The sequence below is a fragment of the Astyanax mexicanus genome, chromosome 3 (genome assembly GCF_023375975.1).
Source record: "Astyanax mexicanus isolate ESR-SI-001 chromosome 3, AstMex3_surface, whole genome shotgun sequence".
NCBI classification, from domain to species: Eukaryota; Metazoa; Chordata; class Actinopteri; order Characiformes; family Acestrorhamphidae; genus Astyanax; species Astyanax mexicanus.
This window is the reverse complement of record NC_064410.1, coordinates 58,678,395-58,699,013: the sequence shown is the minus strand read 5'-3', so window position 1 is coordinate 58,699,013 and position 20,619 is coordinate 58,678,395. Positions and strand designations below refer to the sequence as shown.

Below are 20,619 nucleotides of genomic sequence, written 5' to 3'. Positions count from 1 at the left end.
TAGAGTTACCAGTGCAGTCTACATTAGAGTTAGCAATAAACTATACATTAGGTTTACTAGTACAGTCTACCTTAGAGTTAGCAATATACTCTACATTAGATTTACAAGTACAGTCTACATTAGAGTTAGCAGTACACCCTACATTAGAGTTAGCAGTACAGTCTACATTAGAGTTAGCAGTACACTCTACATTAGAGTTAGCAGTACAGTTTACATTAGAGTTAGCAGTACAGTCTACATTAGAGTTAGCAGTACACTCTAAATTAGAGTTAGCAGTACAGTCTACCTTAGAGTTAGCAATATACTCTACATTCGATTTACAAGTACAGTCTACATTAGAGTTAGCAGTACACCCTACATTAGAGTTAGCAGTACAGTCTACATTAGAGTTAGCAGTACACTCTACATTAGAGTTAGCAGTACAGTTTACATTAGAGTTAGCAGTACATTCTACATTAGAGTTAGCAGTGCAGTCTACATTAGAGTTAGCAGTACAGTCTACATTAGATTTACTAGTACAGTCTACATTAGAGTTACCAGACGAGTCTACATTAGAGTTAGCAGTACAGTCTACATTAGAGTTAGCAGTACACTCTACATTAGAGTTAGCAGTACACTCTACATAAGAGTTAGCAGTACAGTCTACATTAGAGTTAGCAGTGCAGTCTACATTAGAGTTAGCAGTACAATCTACATTAGATTTACTAGTACAGTCTACATTAGAGTTACCAGAAGAGTCTACATTAGAGTTAGCAGTACAGTCTACATTAGAGTTAGCAGTACATTCTACATTAGAGTTAGCAGTGCAGTCTACATTAGAGTTAGCAGTACAGTCTACATTAGATTTACTAGTACAGTCTACATTAGAGTTACCAGAAGAGTCTACATTAGAGTTAGCAGTACAGTCTACATTAGAGTTAGCAGTACACTCTACATTAGAGTTAGCAGTACACTCTACATAAGAGTTAGCAGTACATTCTACATTAGAGTTAGCAGTGCAGTCTACATTAGAGTTAGCAGTACAATCTACATTAGATTTACTAGTACAGTCTACATTAGAGTTACCAGAAGAGTCTACATTAGAGTTAGCAGTACAGTCTACATTAGATTTACTAGTACAGTCTACATTAGAGTTACCAGAAGAGTCTACATTAGAGTTAGCAGCACAGTCTACATTAGCGTTAGCAGTACACTCTACATTAGAGTTAGCAGTACACTCTACATAAGAGTTAGCAGTGCAGTCTACATTAGAGTTAGCAGTGCAGTCTACATTAGAGTTACCAGTGCAGTTTACATTAGAGTTAGCAGTACAGTCTACATTAGAGTTACCAATACAGTCTACCTTAGAGTTACTAGAAGAGTCTACATTAGAGTTAACAGTACAGTCTACATTAGAGTTAGCAGTACACTCTACATTAGAATTAGCAGTTACTTCTACATTAGAGTTAGCAGTACAGTCTACATTAGAGTTACCAATACAGTCTACCTTAGATTTACTAGAAGAGTCTACATTAGAGTTAGCAGTAAACTACATTAGAGTTAGCAGTACAGTCTGCATTAGATTTACTAGTACAGTCTACATTAGAGTTACCAATACAGTCTACATTAGATTTACTAGTACAGTCTACCTTAGAGTTACTAGAAGAGTCTACATTAGAGTTAGCAGTACAGTCTACATTAGAGTTAGCAGTACAGTTTACATTAGAGTTAGCAGTACAGTCTACATTAGAGTTACCAATACAGTCTACCTTAGAGTTACTAGAAGAGTCTACCTTAGAGTTAGCAGTACACTCTACATTAGATTTACTAGTACAGTCTACCTTAGAGTTACCAGAAGAGTCTACATTAGAGTTAGCAGCACAGTCTACATTAGAGTTACCAATACAGTCTACATTAGATTTACTAGTACAGTCTACCTTAGAGTTAGCAGTACAGTCTACATTAGAGTTAGCAGTACAGTTTACATTAGAGTTAGCAGTACAGTCTACATTAGATTTACTAGTACAGTCTACCTTATAGTTACTAGAAGAGTCTACATTAGAGTTAGCAGTACAGTCTACATTAGAGTTAGCAGTACACTCTACATTAGAGTTAGCAGTACAGTCTACATTAGATTTACTAGTACAGTCTACCTTAGAGTTACCAGAAGAGTCAACATTAGAGTTAGCAGTACAGTCATCATTAGAGTTAGCAGTACACTCTACATTAGAGTTAGCAGTACAGTCTACATTAGAGTTACCAATACAGTCTACATTAGAATTAGCAGTACACTCTACATTAGAGTTAGCAGTTACTTCTACATTAGAGTTAGCAGTACAGTCTACATTAGATTTACTAGTACAGTCTACCTTAGAGTTAGCAGTACAGTCTACATTAGAGTTAGCAGTACAGTTTACATTAGAGTTAGCAGTACAGTCTACATTAGATTTACTAGTACAGTCTACCTTATAGTTACTAGAAGAGTCTACATTAGAGTTAGCAGTACAGTCTACATTAGAGTTAGCAGTACACTCTACATTAGAGTTAGCAGTACAGTCTACATTAGATTTACTAGTACAGTCTACCTTAGAGTTACCAGAAGAGTCAACATTAGAGTTAGCAGTACAGTCATCATTAGAGTTAGCAGTACACTCTACATTAGAGTTAGCAGTACAGTCTACATTAGAGTTACCAATACAGTCTACATTAGAATTAGCAGTACACTCTACATTAGAGTTAGCAGTTACTTCTACATTAGAGTTAGCAGTACAGTCTACATTAGATTTACTAGTACAGTCTACCTTAGAGTTAGCAGTATACTCTACATTAGAGTTACCAGTGCAGTCTACATTAGAGTTAGCAATACACTATACATTAGGTTTACTAGTACAGTCTACCTTAGAGTTAGCAATATACTCTACATTAGATTTACAAGTACAGTCTACATTAGAGTTAGCAGTACACCCTACATTAGAGTTAGCAATACAGTCTACATTAGATTTACTAGTACAGTCTACCTTAGAGTTAGCAGTATACTCTACATTAGAGTTACCAGTGCAGTCTACATTAGAGTTAGCAATACACTATACATTAGGTTTACTAGTACAGTCTACCTTAGAGTTAGCAATATACTCTACATTAGATTTACAAGTACAGTCTACATTAGAGTTAGCAGTACACCCTACATTAGAGTTAGCAGTACAGTCTAGATTAGAGTTAGCAGTACACTCTACATTAGAGTTAGCAGTACAGTTTACATTAGAGTTAGCAGTACAGTCTACATTAGAGTTAGCAGTACACTCTAAATTAGAGTTAGCAGTACAGTCTACATTATATTTACTAGTACAGTCTACATTAGATTTACTAGTACAGTCTACCTTAGAGTTACTAGAAGAGTCTACATTAGAGTTACCAATACAGTCTACATTAGATTTACTAGTACAGTCTACCTTAGCGTTACTAGAAGAGTCTACATTAGAGTTAGCAGTACATTCTACATTAGAGTTAGCACTGCAGTCTACATTAGAGTTAGCAGTACAGTCTACATTAGATTTACTAGTACAGTCTACATTAGAGTTACCAGAAGAGTCTACATTAGAGTTAGCAGTACAGTCTACATTAGAGTTAGCAGTACAGTCTACATTAGAGTTAGCAGTACACTCTACATTAGAGTTAGCAGTACACTCTACATAAGAGTTAGCAGTACAGTCTACATTAGAGTTAGCAGTACAGTCTACATTAGAGTTAGCAGTACATTCTACATTAGAGTTAGCAGTGCAGTCTACATTAGAGTTAGCAGTACAGTCTACATTAGATTTACTAGTACAGTCTACATTAGAGTTACCAGAAGAGTCTACATTAGAGTTAGCAGTACAGTCTACATTAGAGTTAGCAGTACACTCTAAATTAGAGTTAGCAGTACACTCTACATTAGAGTTAGCAGTACACTCTACATAAGAGTTAGCAGTACAGTCTACATTAGAGTTAGCAGTACACTCTACCTTAGAGTTAGCAGTGCAGTCTACATTAGAGTTACCAGTGCAGTCTACATTAGAGTTACCAGTGCAGTTTACATTAGAGTTAGCAGTACAGTCTACATTAGAGTTACCAATACAGTCTACCTTAGAGTTACTAGAAGAGTCTACATTAGAGTTAACAGTACAGTCTACATTAGAGTTAGCAGTACACTCTACATTAGAATTAGCAGTTACTTCTACATTAGAGTTAGCAGTACAGTCTACATTAGAGTTACCAATACAGTCTACCTTAGATTTACTAGAAGAGTCTACATTAGAGTTAGCAGTACACTACATTAGAGTTAGCAGTACAGTCTGCATTAGATTTACTAGTACAGTCTACATGAGAGTTACCAATACAGTCTACATTAGATTTACTAGTACAGTCTACATTAGATTTACTAGTACAGTCTACCTTAGAGTTACTAGAAGAGTCTACATTAGAGTTAGCAGTACAGTCTACATTAGAGTTAGCAGTACAGTTTACATTAGAGTTAGCAGTACAGTCTACATTAGAGTTACCAATACAGTCTACCTTAGAGTTACTAGAAGAGTCTACCTTAGAGTTAGCAGTACACTCTACATTAGAGTTAGCAGTACAGTCTACATTAGATTTACTAGTACAGTCTACCTTAGAGTTACCAGAAGAGTCTACATTAGAGTTAGCAGTACAGTCATCATTAGAGTTAGCAGTACACTCTACATTAGAGTTAGCAGTACAGTCTACATTAGAGTTACCAATACAGTCTACATTAGAATTAGCAGTACACTCTACATTAGAGTTAGCAGTTACTTCTACATTAGAGTTAGCAGTACAGTCTACATTAGATTTACTAGTACAGTCTACCTTAGAGTTAGCAGTATACTCTACATTAGAGTTACCAGTGCAGTCTACATTAGAGTTAGCAATAAACTATACATTAGGTTTACTAGTACAGTCTACCTTAGAGTTAGCAATATACTCTACATTAGATTTACAAGTACAGTCTACATTAGAGTTAGCAGTACACCCTACATTAGAGTTAGCAGTACAGTCTACATTAGAGTTAGCAGTACACTCTACATTAGAGTTAGCAGTACAGTTTACATTAGAGTTAGCAGTACAGTCTACATTAGAGTTAGCAGTACACTCTAAATTAGAGTTAGCAGTACAGTCTACCTTAGAGTTAGCAATATACTCTACATTCGATTTACAAGTACAGTCTACATTAGAGTTAGCAGTACACCCTACATTAGAGTTAGCAGTACAGTCTACATTAGAGTTAGCAGTACACTCTACATTAGAGTTAGCAGTACAGTTTACATTAGAGTTAGCAGTACATTCTACATTAGAGTTAGCAGTACAGTCTACATTAGATTTACTAGTACAGTCTACATTAGAGTTACCAGAAGAGTCTACATTAGAGTTAGCAGTACAGTCTACATTAGAGTTAGCAGTACACTCTACATTAGAGTTAGCAGTACACTCTACATAAGAGTTAGCAGTACAGTCTACATTAGAGTTAGCAGTGCAGTCTACATTAGAGTTAGCAGTACAATCTACATTAGATTTACTAGTACAGTCTACATTAGAGTTACCAGAAGAGTCTACATTAGAGTTAGCAGTACAGTCTACATTAGAGTTAGCAGTACATTCTACATTAGAGTTAGCAGTGCAGTCTACATTAGAGTTAGCAGTACAGTCTACATTAGATTTACTAGTACAGTCTACATTAGAGTTACCAGAAGAGTCTACATTAGAGTTAGCAGTACAGTCTACATTAGAGTTAGCAGTACACTCTACATTAGAGTTAGCAGTACACTCTACATAAGAGTTAGCAGTACATTCTACATTAGAGTTAGCAGTGCAGTCTACATTAGAGTTAGCAGTACAATCTACATTAGATTTACTAGTACAGTCTACATTAGAGTTACCAGAAGAGTCTACATTAGAGTTAGCAGTACAGTCTACATTAGATTTACTAGTACAGTCTACATTAGAGTTACCAGAAGAGTCTACATTAGAGTTAGCAGTACAGTCTACATTAGCGTTAGCAGTACACTCTACATTAGAGTTAGCAGTACACTCTACATAAGAGTTAGCAGTACAGTCTACATTAGAGTTAGCAGTACACTCTACCTTAGAGTTAGCAGTGCAGTCTACATTAGAGTTAGCAGTGCAGTCTACATTAGAGTTACCAGTGCAGTTTACATTAGAGTTAGCAGTACAGTCTACATTAGAGTTACCAATACAGTCTACCTTAGAGTTACTAGAAGAGTCTACATTAGAGTTAACAGTACAGTCTACATTAGAGTTAGCAGTACACTCTACATTAGAATTAGCAGTTACTTCTACATTAGAGTTAGCAGTACAGTCTACATTAGAGTTACCAATACAGTCTACCTTAGATTTACTAGAAGAGTCTACATTAGAGTTAGCAGTACACTACATTAGAGTTAGCAGTACAGTCTGCATTAGATTTACTAGTACAGTCTACATTAGAGTTACCAATACAGTCTACATTAGATTTACTAGTACAGTCTACCTTAGAGTTACTAGAAGAGTCTACATTAGAGTTAGCAGTACAGTCTACATTAGAGTTAGCAGTACAGTTTACATTAGAGTTAGCAGTACAGTCTACATTAGAGTTACCAATACAGTCTACCTTAGAGTTACTAGAAGAGTCTACCTTAGAGTTAGCAGTACACTCTACATTAGATTTACTAGTACAGTCTACCTTAGAGTTACCAGAAGAGTCTACATTAGAGTTAGCAGCACAGTCTACATTAGAGTTACCAATACAGTCTACATTAGATTTACTAGTACAGTCTACCTTAGAGTTAGCAGTACAGTCTACATTAGAGTTAGCAGTACAGTTTACATTAGAGTTAGCAGTACAGTCTACATTAGAGTTACCAATACAGTCTACCTTAGAGTTACTAGAAGAGTCTACCTTAGAGTTAGCAGTACAGTCTACATTAGATTTACTAGTACAGTCTACCTTAGAGTTACCAGAAGAGTCTACATTAGAGTTAGCAGCACAGTCTACATTAGAGTTACCAATACAGTCTACATTAGATTTACTAGTGCAGTCTACCTTAGAGTTAGCAGTACACTCTACATTAGAGTTAGCAGTACAGTTTACATTAGAGTTAGCAGTACAGTCTACATTAGAGTTACCAATACAGTCTACCTTAAAGTTACCAGAAGAGTCTACATTAGAGTTAGCAGTACATTCTACATTAGAGTTAGCAGTACACTCTACATTAGAGTTAGCAGTACAGTTTACATTAGAGTTAGCAGTACAGTCTACATTAGAGTTACCAATACAGTCTACCTTAAAGTTACCAGAAGAGTCTACATTAGAGTTAGCAGTACATTCTACATTAGAGTTAGCAGTACACTGGTTAGGAGTAGATAATGACTGAGTGTGTGGAAGTGCACTGGTGATGATGTTGCTCGTATTGTTTTACTGCAGGGAGAACATTAATATTGCACTGTTGGATTGTCTCACAGCGAGTTTAGCCTGAGCTGAAATACTGATATTCCTGACTGAACAATGGCTTTTGATGCAGTAAAACACAATACAGTTTCACAGCTCAGCCACACAGTTCTGTACTGTTTATTCCGACATACAATAGCCTTAATGCAGCTTCACTCTATTGATTTATTGCCCACAGAAAAGCCATACAGCCATACAGCTCTGCCTTCAGAGTGATGCAGAGTGAGTCAGATGGAATTACAGCCAGCCAAACAAATCTACATGTGCTAAATATTAATTTCTTCTGCTTCAGGGACGTGGATTACATCTCAGTGTTATTCAGAAAACGGGCAGAAAGACAAGAGTGAGATTCTTTCATTGTTCATTTCTTATTTTAGTGAGAAAAATATCTTAAAATCCTGTTTTCACATTGCCGTATATGGAATACATAGCAAAACTTGCGGTTTCTGTGTCTGGTAACTCTGATAAACTTTGTGCAACAGAGGTAACTCTTGGTCTTCCTTTCCTTGGCTTGGCCGCTCCTGATCAGTGCCCGTTTCATCATAGCATCATAGCATTTTTGATGGTCTTTGCAGTGACTGCACTTGAAGATATTTTCAAAGTTCTTGACATTTTCACATTTTTCTGATTTACCAACTTTCATTTCTTATATTACATCATTATATAATTATAGAAGGTATTACTGTATGTGTGCCATATAACAAATTATAAAGTGATGTAAAAAAAAATACAGTATTTGCCATTTTACAGATTTCTTTTGTTTTTGCATTTTTGTCATTCTTATATTTTCCAGATTATTAAACAAATTTTAATATCAGACAAATATAACCTAAATATAAAAAAATATTTTTAAATAATGATTTCATTTATTAATGGCCTTAAAAAGGCAATTCAAACCAATCTAGCCCTTTGTGAAAAAGTGTCTGCCACTTTTTGGAAAGCTGAGTTCAATTTCACCACTGAACCACAATCATACCTGATTATTACCAGACCTGTAGAATTAAGAAATCACTTAAATAGAACCTGTTTCACGACATGACGCAGATAAAATATGTATAATATATCAGAGTATGCCTCGATCTAAAGAAATTCAAAAACAGATGAGAAAACAAAAAAAGAAAGTCTGGAAAAGGTTATAAAGTCATTTCTAAAGCTTTGGGACTCCAGAGAACCACAGTCAGAGCTGTTATCATTCACAAATGGAGAAAAACACATGGAACACTGGTGAACCTTCCCAGGAGTGACCGGCCGACCAAAATTACTCCAAAAGGGCATGAACAACTCATCCAGGAGGTCCCAAAAGAACCCAGAACTACATTTAAAGAACTGCAGGTCTCACTCGCCTCAGTTAAGATGAGTGTTAATGATTCAATAATAAGAAAGAGACTGGGTGAAAATGGTCTTCATGGGAGAATTCCAAGATAAAAAACACTGCTGATCAAAAACAACACAACCACCCGTCTCACATTTACCAACTAACATCAAACACAACACAACCATCCGTCTCACATTTACCAACTAACATCTTGATGATCCCCAGAATTCTTTGGACTGACGAGACAATTTTTGAAAACACATAATTTCAGAAAAAGAACATCATACTGAACGTAAAACATTGTGTGATGCTCTTTAGGGCACTTTTTTCATTTTTTTCACACAGGGCTAGGTTTGGATAGGTTTATTTTTTTACTTTAATAAATAAAATGAACATTTAAAAAAGTACTTATTCAAGTCAAGTAGTTTTATTGTCAATACTGTACAGGACATACAGAGAATTGAAATTACGTTACTCTCCTTCCCAATTTTACAGCAAGTACAGATAATAGATATAATAAAGGAGAATGGGAGACACTATGTGTACAATACAGCAGGGACACAAATAGACATACATGAGACAAAAACAAGGTGCAGTGGTGTGGGGGAGGAATAGATATATAAATATAAGTAAATAAGTAAAAAATAGATATATAATTATAATATAAAAGAGTGGGAGACACTATATGTTCAATACAGCAAGACACAATAAACATACGTAAGACAATAGTGCAATATTGATGGTGATTGAGATGGAATGACAGTAAAAATAGTAAATAACAGTAGTGCAAATACGGTATATGGTATATAGCTTAAGGCTGGTTAAGTGAATGGGTGCGTAAGTCCTTAAAGTTCACAGTTTAATTAAGTGGAATTAAAGTGCGTATAGACAGTGCAAGTATATCAGTAGTGCAGGTGTTGTGTAGTCCGTTTGGAAGGGACCAGTACTTTGTGCATTGTAGTGCAGAGTTTCAGTACTTTATTAGTGGGAGGGGGGATGGGGGGGGGGGTCAGGATGCTGAGTGAGTGTGTGCTGGGGGCAGGATTGGGATGGGGGTAGAGCAGGAAGAGAGTTCAGCATCCTCACAGCCTGATGGATGGGGCTGTCTCGCAGTCTGCTGGTCCTCGCCCCGAGACTCCGCAGTCTCCTCCCTGATGGCAGCAGGCTGAAGAAGCTGTGCAGTGGGTGAGAGGGATCTCCTGCCAGACGGAGGGCTTTCCGTGTGAGGCGGGAGCTGTACAAGTCCTGAAGGGAGGGGAGAGAGGTGCCAACAATCTTCTCAGCTGCTCTCACGATGCGCTGGAGGGTCCTGTGGCAGGATGCTGTGCAGGCCCCGTACCACACGGTGAAACAGCTGGTCAGTATGCTCTCGATGGCCCCTCTGTAGAAGGTGGTCATGATGGGGGTGGGGGCTCCAGCTCTTCTCAGCTTGTGGAGAAAGTAGAGACGCTGATTTGCCTTCCTGGCCAGTGACGCTGAGTTGGTGCTCCAGGAGAGGTCCTCTGTGACGTGCACACCCAGGAACTTGGTGCTGCTCACCCTCTCCACAGCAGTTCCGTTGATGAACAGAGGGGTGTGCAGTGTGTGAGTTCTCCTGAAGTCCACAACAATCTCCTTGGTCTTCTCTGTGTTCAGAGAGAGATTGTTGTGTTTGCACCAGGAGGCCAGGCGGCTCACCTCGCTCCTGTAGTGTGACTCATCGTTGTTGCTGATGAGACCCACCACCGTCGTGTCATCCGCAAACTTGACGAAGAGGTTGGAGGTGTGTGCTGGTGTGCAATCGTGGGTCAGCAGAGTGAACAGAAGGGGGCTCAGCACACATCCTTGGGGAGCCCCTGTGTTCAGTGTGATGATGCTGGATGTGCTGCTGCCAACCCGCACTGCCTGTGGTCTTCCAGTCAGGAAGTCTAACAGCCAGTTGCACAGTGAAGTGCTCAGCCCCAGACTGTCCAGTTTGTGTATGAGCTGTTGGGGGACGATTGTGTTGAATGCTGAGCTGAAGTCAACAAACAGCATTCTGACGTAGGTGTTCTTCTTGTCTAGGTGTGTGAGGGCTGAGTGGAGAACAGTGGAGATGGCATCATCGGTCGAGCGATTTGACCGATAAGCAAACTGGTAGGGGTCCAGGGAGGGGGGGAGCAAAGACTTGATGTGATGCATGACTAGTCGTTCGAAGCACTTCATGAGGATGGGGGTGAGTGCAACTGGACGATAGTCATTGAAACAGGATGGCGATGCCTTCTTTGGGACAGGGATGATAGTGGTGGCTTTGAAGCATGTGGGAACCACCGCCTGACTCAGAGAGGTGTTATAAATGTCAGTATAAACCTCTGCAAGTTCCCAGGCACAGTCTCTCAGCACACGGCCAGGAATGTTGTCAGGCCCAGGAGCTTTCCGAGCATTGATCCTGCTGAATGCTCTCCTCACACTGTCTGGGGACAGCGTCAGCACCTGGTCACCAGGAGGAAGGATGGATTTCTGCGGGTGTGTTGTTGAGTGGCTCGAACCTTGCGAAGAACCCATTCAGGTCGTTCAGCAGCGATGTGTCGCTGTCGCAGGTCTGTGGATGTGGTTTATAGCCTGTGATAGACTGGATACCCTGCCACAGGTTCTGTGTGTCTCTGCTGTCACTGAAGCGTTGGGAAATCTTCTTTGAGTACAGCCTCTTAGCTTTCCTGATCCCGCGGGACAGGTTGGCCCTGGCTGACCTCAGGCCTGCCTGGTCACCTGTTCTGAAGGCTGCATTTCTGGCCTTCAGGAGCTTGTGGACCTCTCCTGTCAGCCATGGTTTCTGATTCGCTCGAACAGTGACGGTCTTGAGGTCGGTTACATCATCAGTGCACTTGGTGATGTAGGCAGAGACAGTTTCTGTGTACTCCTGAATGTCTGTGGAGTTGTTGTGGGTGGCAGCCTCTCTGAACATGTTCCAGTCTGTTGTGCTGAAACAGTCCTGAAGTGCCTCTGAGGAACCCTCTGGCCATACTCGTACCTGCTTAAGAACTGGTTTGGTGACTTTAACCAGTGGTCTGTAAGCTGGCATTAGCATAATGGTGAGGTGATCAGAGGCTCCCAGGTGGGGGAGGGGGGAGGCTCGGTAGGCTCCTCTGTGTGTAGTAAAGACCTGGTCCAATATGTTGTTTCCCCTGGTTGGAAAGTCTATGTGTCCAGAAAACACACTCTTTGGGTCTGCATGGTTGAAATATCCAGCCAGAATGAGAAAAGCATCTGGGTGCAGTTCATTCAGTGCTTCACTCCTCACGCTGTTGTTGGAGGTCGGAGGGATGTAAACAGCAGCGATCAGCACGGCGGAGAAATCTCTCGGTAGATAGAACGGACGGCATTTGATAATCATCAGTTCCACTACCGGTGAGCAGTGTTTACAGACCACAACAACGTTCCGACACCAAGCATCGCTGATGTAAACACAGAGCCCGCCGCCGCGGCTCTTACCTCCGTCAGCTAGCGCGCGGTCCGCCCGATAGCATGTTAGCCACTCCAGCTGAACGGCGTGGTCCGGGACGCTGTTGTTGAGCCAGGTTTCGGTGAAAACATAAACACAACAGTCTCTCACGGTCTTCTGAGTTGACTGAAGTAAGCGGATGTAATCCAGTTTATTGTCCAGAGAGCGTACATTGGCCAAAAGTACGGTGGGGATAGCTGGCTTGTGTGGGCTAGCCGCTAGCCTCGCTCGGATACACCCGCGCTTACCCCGTTTCTGCCTTCTCGCCTGCCGCCTGTGGCGCTTCCATTGTGGGCGAGCTGCAGAGGTGGGGGTCGGTGGGGGTGCGGGTGTCCGGAGCACGTCGCAGACTCGCAGTTCTTCTCGGAGTCCGCGGTTTAACTCCAAAAGTGAGTTTCTGCCGACTCCAAGCAGAAACTCACGGCTGTAGGTGCATTTCAGGACGTGAACGCATGGCAAAGACGTACAAAAACACTGCGACTTACGAGACAAAAAACATGAAAACGCTGTTTCCTCGGGGGGGGGGGGGGGGGTGGGGAGAAGCCGCAGCGTGTGCACGCGCCGCCATCTTGGATCAATAAGGGGTTATACAGGGGTTGGACAATGAAACTGACAATGAAACTGAAACACCTGTCATCATTTTAGTGTGGGAGGTTTCATGGCTAAATTGGAGCAGCCTGGTGTTCAATCTTCATTAATTGCACATTATTGCACCAGTAAGAGTGTGAAGGTTCAATTAGCAGGGTAAGAGCACAGTTCTGCTCAAAATATTGCAATGCACACAACATTATGGGGACATACCAGAGTTCAAAAGAGGACAAATTGTTGGTGCACGTCTTGCTCGAGCGTCTGTGACCAAGACAGCAAGTCTTTGTGATGCATCAAGAGCCACGGTATCCAGGGTAATGTCAGCATAACACCAAGAAGGACCAACCACATCCAACAGGACTAACTGTGGACGCTGTAAGAGGAAGCTGTCTGAAAGGGATGTTCGGGTGCTAACCCGGATTGTATCCAAAAAACATAAAACCACGACTGATCAAATCACAGCAGAATTCAATGTGCACCTCAACTCTCCTGTTTCCACCAAAACTAAAAAAATGCTTTAAAACCAGGTGTTTCAGTTTCATTGTCCAACCCCTGTATTTACTCAGGTTATCTTTGTCTGATATTAAAGTTTGTTTGATAATCTGAAAAATATCAGTATGACAAAAGAAATCTGTAGAGAGCAACTACTTAATAATTCCCCTGTAAATGCATTCCCAATGCATTTATTCATTTTGAATACAGGATTCATAGGAAGTGATACCCTCATTTTTTTTTTTTGTTATCCAGTTCCTCTGAACTGATTGATCTCTGAGCTCAGTCCCGAGGACAAAGTTGAACATAATATTTGCAGCAGTGGCAAATTGCTCCCCGCCATCCCCTCCGATAAATCTTTGAAAGCAGGGACGTTTTTTTTTCTCCTCGCCTAAGAATGATCAGAGGGAATGTCATTATTAATCACCGTTCCCCTCCTGAACACAGCCCCTTAACCTTAAAGGGAGGACAGGGGGACGACAGGAAGAGGCGGCCGGCCTGCCGGAGACGACTGGGCTGTGACTGCAGAGCGGCGAGCGTCGCCAGGCTTTCTGAATAGATGTACGACAAAACAATCCCCCAGGTGCAGAAGTATTAATGATATGCAGTGAACTCATTATTAAAGTTCCAAAACAGCTCCTGGAGTCACACAGATGGAGTCAATTAAGCGATGAGCATGCTCGCTCGCTCGCCGTTTCATCTTCTGTCTTTTATCTTTTCATATATTACTCCGTGGGTGTAATTAGTTAGTATGTTCCTTCTCGCAGCCATAATGTCCAGAGATAAAAAACAGTTATTTTTACTTGTAATTTCAAGTAAATTGCCATTTATTAATAAGCGTACCAGTTTTGCACCTTCCCCCGGCGTTCACCGTCACCGTACGTCCCTAATGAAGTAGGTACGCCATGTTCTCGCATGTTCTGAAAAAAAAAAGCATTGGAACAGTGAGAGCAATCCCATTATTTCTGCTGTAAAGTGAAAACATTTAAATTTGACATTAAACGATGAATATGATATAAAAAAATCAACATTTCAGCTTTTATTTCCAGGTATTTACATCTGGATCTGATACACAGTTCAAAAGAGTCAGCACCTTCTGTCTGAACCCCACCCATTTTTCTTTAAAAAAAAAAATATTGCAATTATTTCTGCTATAGACTAACATTTGAATTTGACATTTAAAGATGAAAATTAGGTATTCACATCTTGATCTGATACACAGAAGATAACACCCTCTGTCTGAACCCACCGTTTTTCTTATTAACAAAATTGTTGAAAAATTGTGACTGTCAGGTGTGTTTTGTTGGCCAGGTGTGTCCTGATACATTAGTTATTCAAACAATAAACTCAGCACTCGAATTTAATCTTTGCAGACTGAGCATTTATAGTTATTGAAAGTAAGTAACCAACATGAAAACCAAAGAGCTGTGAATATATGAGTTAAAAATAAGCAATTGTAAAGCTGAGAGAAGGTGGAACACCAATCGGAACCATTAGAGCACAAGTATTGTCAATAGCCAGAACAACAGTTTGGAATGTCCTGAAGAAAAAAGTCGTCACTGGTGTACTAAGTAACAGATGTTGAACAGGTAGACCGTGAAAAACCACAGCAGTTAATGGGAGAAACATTGTGAGTTCTGTAAAGAAAACAACTGTTAGAGACATTAGCAGCAACAATGTCCACAGGGCAGGAGTAAAGGAATCACAATCTACTGTTTAATTTAATTTACTTTATTTACCCTTATTACCATTTACCTACCTGTTCTAATACTTTATAAATGGACTGTATGTGAATCTAGTTTTTTTTTTGCATTGTTTAAAAATGTAATGATTAACAGACCATTAGAAAGGGAAAAAAACATTATACAATTGAATATCTCTAAACAAGAAGAAGACATGCCAACATAACAGAGAGAAAAAATAATAAAACGGCACAAAAGAACCATCTGTACCCACTTCATTAGAGATGTAATAGTGAAGGACAGGGGGAGGTACACCATGTTAAATGTTAAATTATTTTTAAACTACCAATGTTTTGTGTGTGTGTCCAAGTTTCATGATGAAAAGACCAATAGGAAAGCTTTAAAATGACTCAAATGCTTTTTATCTCACCTGTAAAGTGGACAAATTGGAGATACAAGGTTTTTTTTGTGTGAGATAATGACTATGTGTACTACAGTATTGTAATCATCTTCTAATTGAAGCAACCACCTTGGAAACACCATAGAAACTACCTTTCAACACCCTTGCAACCATTTATACTTCTTGAATACCACTTTAACTGCCAAGCAACCACCAAGCAAACCCTTAGCAACCACTTATCTATTGATTGACAGTCACTTAGCAACACAATACCAACATACCAACCATTGGAACCAGAAAGCATCCCCAAAGAAAAAAACCTAGCAAATCCCAAATGATGATGTAGCAACAGACTAGCAATTGCATGGAACAGCCAATGACTTAGCATATGCCCAATGACACCCAAGCAACCACTAAGCAACACCACAGCAACCACCTAGCACAGAAACTTGCATAGAAACTATAATGGTCAGTTCTGAACAATAGACTGCCCAAAACTTCAATTCCCAGAATCCTCTGCGGGGATCAGGGCCAATCAGTCACACCTGTGCAGCACTCTATATATACGCTGAGCCAAAAGCCTCACTCTTTGCTACACCTTTGTAGAGGGGTGACTGGTAACAGTGGGTGAATAATAAAAAAATAAAAGAAAAGAAAAAAGAAACAGACAAAAGAAAATAATGAGAGAAGAGAGAAAAAGGAAAGTTATAATTGTGAGCTTTGCTGTGTCCTAAGTTTGGTTTCTTGTAAGCTGTAAATGTTTAGAAAGCTGTATTTTGTCTGTACACACCAAGAATGGCATTTCCTTTGTTCTTTTTCCCACCTGTTTTTCTGTCTCCCCTGTTGAGTGAATAAAAGACATGACATAACCACTCTGTATACCATAGCAAGTGCCAAGACATCATCCAGTAATACCATATAAACCAATGAGCCTCTGCATTGTAGCCACATGGAATATCATAGCAACCACCTGTACGAATTAGGCACTTTCGTAATGATCACATAGCAGCTGCCAAACAACAAAATAATCAACTTCATTGCAACCATTTAGCAACACACATTATAGCACATTTTAATTATCAACCTTCAATTCCATTTGGAGTTATAATAACCGTGGTGCTTTTCAGCAACTAGTCCATGTTTCCAGCAGTTTTAATGGTACCATCAAAACGGCAAATTATATGTAATCAACAAAGGGTGCTGCACAGTGGTGGTGAATACAGTTTGTGCTGAAGAACCTAGAATTATTCGATTCCAGCGGCAAATGAATGTTCCAGTTCCGGAACCTGGTTTACAGACCAGAACAGGGCCAGTTCCATGTTGGTGGAAAAGTGCTATTAGCAGTATCAGAGCTGATAGTGGAGAAACAGTGTTTCTATCATCGGAAATACCATAGCAACCACTTAAAAAATCCATAGCAAGTGACAGGAAAACACTTAGTAACACCTTAGGAACCACCAACAAAATCATTTTCATTCTAATAACCTCCTAGCAACAGCTTTGCAACTTCCCACTGTGAACCAATGTTCCTGATTCTGGAACCTACTTTTGTTGGTGGAAACGAACAGATGATGAATGGTTCAAAATTAGGTTCACAAACCAGAACAGAGCCGGTTTCACGTTGGTGGAAAATTGCTATTAGCAACATCATAGCAATCAGTTGGATAAATCCAAGTGTTCATGTAAAAACAGTGTTTCTGTCATAAACTGAGGGTATTGCACAGTGGTGGTGAACACACTTTGCACTGAAGAACCTAGTATTCTTTGGTTCCTACTGCAAATGAACGTTCTTGTTTCCGGAACCCACTTTTGTTGGTGGAAACGTGGCGAATGATTCAAAATTAGGTTTGTGAACCAGAATGGTGCCAGTTTCATGTTGGTGGAAAAGTCTTATTAGCAACATCATAGAAATATCATAGCTTGAAAAAATCCATGTGGTCATGCAGAAAGAAGTGTTTCTGCCATCAGAAATACTATAGCAACCACCTACCAAACCTATAGTAACACTGTAGAAACCACCAAAAACCACAGTATCACTCTAATAACCTCATAGCAACAGTCTTGCAACTGCCTGGCAGTGGGAACCACTTACGATTCTTTAACGTGTTGTTCCACACTAAACCTCAGCTTGTCTTCGTTCTCTTTCCTTAATGACTATTTGAAATACCATAGCAACCACCTAGCAAATTCAAAGTACCACCAACAAAATCAAAAACAACAGTCTCACCCTAATAACCTCATAGCGACAGTCTTGCAACTGCCTGGCAGTGGGAACCATTTACGATTCTTTAACAGTTTGTTATTTTCTTCAGTTTGTTCCACACTAATCCTCGGCTTGTCTTGTCTTTTGTTCTCTTGCAGGGACTTGATGCCTTCGACGCTGGAGGGCCAGATCACCATGGAGAAGACCCCCAGCTACTTCGTGACGAACAGTGCCCCCAAGCGCATCCACTCCATGGCGAAGGACATCAAGCTGATCATCGTCGTCCGCAACCCTGTGACTCGAGCCATTTCGGACTACACGCAGACTCTGTCCAAAAAGCCCGAGATCCCCACCTTCGAGGTCCTGGCCTTCAAGAACCGGACGCTGGGGCTGATCGACGCCTCGTGGAGCGCGCTGCGGATCGGCATCTACGCGCTCCACCTGGAGAACTGGATGCAGTACTTCCCCCTCTCTCAGATGCACTTTGTGAGCGGCGAGCGGCTCATCGTGGACCCGGCTGGCGAGATGGCCAAGGTGCAGGACTTCCTGGGCCTGAAGCGCATCGTCACCGACAAGCACTTCTACTTCAACAAGACCAAGGGGTTCCCCTGCCTGAAGAAGCCGGAGGACAGCAGTACCCCGCGGTGCCTTGGCAAGTCCAAGGGCAGAACTCACCCCAAAATAGACCCGGACGTCATCCGCAGACTGCACAAGTTTTACCGGCCCTTTAACAACATGTTCTACCAAATGACGGGGCAGAATTTCCAGTGGGAGATGGAGGAGGGCGGGGACTCTCCTGGCACTCGGGACTGACGCACTAAAAAAAAACACACTGATGCACTGAACCTGGCTAACCACCCCCTAAAAACCACATAAACCCCCTCCTCTATCTTCTCTCCTCACTCCCCACTTTACCAGCCAATCAATCAATCAACCAACCACTCAATCAATCCCAATCCCAACTCTGCGCCCCCCTCCATCCACTCGCCCACCCGCTCAACCAACCAACCAGTGCTTCAGCACAACCAATCAGTAATGGCTGTCTTTGCAAAACTGCGAAAGTGTCTGTATTTATAGCAAACATTTGACTGATCTGCTCTTTAACCCCTCCTCCAAAAGCCAATGGTGTTCATGGTGGCAAACTATTGTATATATTATACAGTACATAAATATATTTATATTTGTGGAAAAAAAAAAGAAGACGATTTTATTCATTTCGTTTCGGAAAACGGAAAAAGTTGCTATTATTATATAAATCATGTCGACAATGATGATGATGCATGCATGCAGTGAGTTATAAGTGTCCTTACCCCCCTCAGCCATACAAACGGATATACAGTCTTCAGTCTATTTCTTCATTTATTTATTTATTTGATTTATTTATTCTTATTTATTTATTTATTTATCTACCTTTATCTACCCTTTACCTCCTCCCTCTCCCTCTCCCTCTACCTTTGCATTCTCTTCCATTTATACCAGCCCAGCGGTCAAGTCAATGCAGTAGTGTCCCTTTCTGCGGCAGATAAACAGGACTCGATTAGTGTCGGGACAGACTCAACACTGAAATCAATAGTTCAGGGTCAACACGTGTTACTGAAACAGCAGCCTCATGATACCAAACAGTTCCAGACATTTTCTCACATTTTTCCCCCAATTTAGCTAGGCCAGCTACATATCCACCATCACAAGAAGGGTGAAGACTAGCACATGCCTACTCCAATGCTCAGAGGAAAGAGCAGCAACTCGGTTCCGATACATCAGCTCACAGACGCAGCCTCGTGCTGATCGACATCACCCTAGGAGTGATGAGGGGAAAGAGTGCCATCTACTGTACCCAAGCAAGTTGTGCTCTCTTAGGGCTCTGGCAGCTGATGGCAAGCTGCATGACTGGGATTCGAACCAACAATCTCCCGATCATAATGGCAATGCGTGAGCCCGCTTTAGGACAGCTTGCTAATGGTATAATAACTCAATACAGAGTGTTTTTTTTTAGTTAACTTAACTTAACTTTCAAAAGTCAAAAGTTCTCCTCACTCACAAAAAACATTTTTATAACACATCAGAGAACATCTTAAAACGGCCCTACGGTTTAACTGCACTTCCATGTTAAAAGCCCCCCCCCTCATTTCTTGAAATGTCATGTGATGGGGAGAGAATAAATAAACAGAGGGGAAGGAGCCACATATTAAATGTCTTACATTATATGTATTTTTTTTTTCAACAAATATTATAAGAGAGTATAAGAACATTTGACTGAACTAAGTTAAGTTGACTCTTTAATACGTTATTGTATCATTTTAAGTTAGTTTTTTTTTTTTTTTAAAGTTCACACTTAAAAATAAGGGTGCTAAGAGTGATCTTTGAGCGTGCCCTTAGTATTAGTATTAGTAGTAAAATTATTTTTAAGTTTAAGTTTTAAGACCCATTTTACCCCTGGTCACGTCACGTGTGGACTATATCCTGAGAAGATTTTAAGTTTGGAGTTAAGAGTTTTAGAGTTAAGTTGCATTTAATAGACATTCAGTTGAAGGTCAGTTGAGTGTGGACCATCCAAACCAAACACAGTGTTGCAGAAAACAGAGATACAGTACAGGCCAAAAGTTTGGACACACCTTCTCTTTTTCAATGCGTTTTCTTTATTTTCATGACTATTTACATTGTAGATTCTCACTGAAGCATCAAAACTATGAATGAACACATGTGGAGTTTTATGTACTTAACAAAAAATGACACAGTCACCGGACCTGAACCCAATCCAGGTGGTTTGGGGTGAGCTGGAGCACAGAGTGAAGAAGGCAAAGAGGCAACAAGTGCTAATAAACACCTCTGGGAACTCCTTCTTTCAAGACTGTTGGAAAACCTTTCATTTCAGGTGGCCACCTCTTAATGAAGCTCATTGAGAGAATGATGTCAAGGGTGTGCAAAGCAGTAATCAGAGCAAAGGGGGGCTATTTTGAAGAAACTAGAATATAAATCATGTTTTCCGTTATTTCTTGATTTTT

At 40.5% G+C, this 20,619-nt stretch overlaps 1 protein-coding gene across 1 annotated transcript in view; it reads left to right on the top strand.

Annotated features, from left to right (window-relative positions):
• hs3st4 (heparan sulfate (glucosamine) 3-O-sulfotransferase 4) overlaps nt 1–19,246 on the top strand; it is a 242,325-nt gene extending 223,079 nt beyond the window's left edge. The window contains exon 2 of the mRNA XM_007238208.4: nt 17,776–19,246. Within this exon, the coding sequence (XP_007238270.2) occupies nt 17,776–18,430 (655 nt within the window). The 3' untranslated portion in view covers nt 18,431–19,246. The remainder of the gene's footprint in view (nt 1–17,775) is intronic.
• The last annotated feature ends 1,373 nt before the right edge of the window (nt 19,247–20,619 follow it).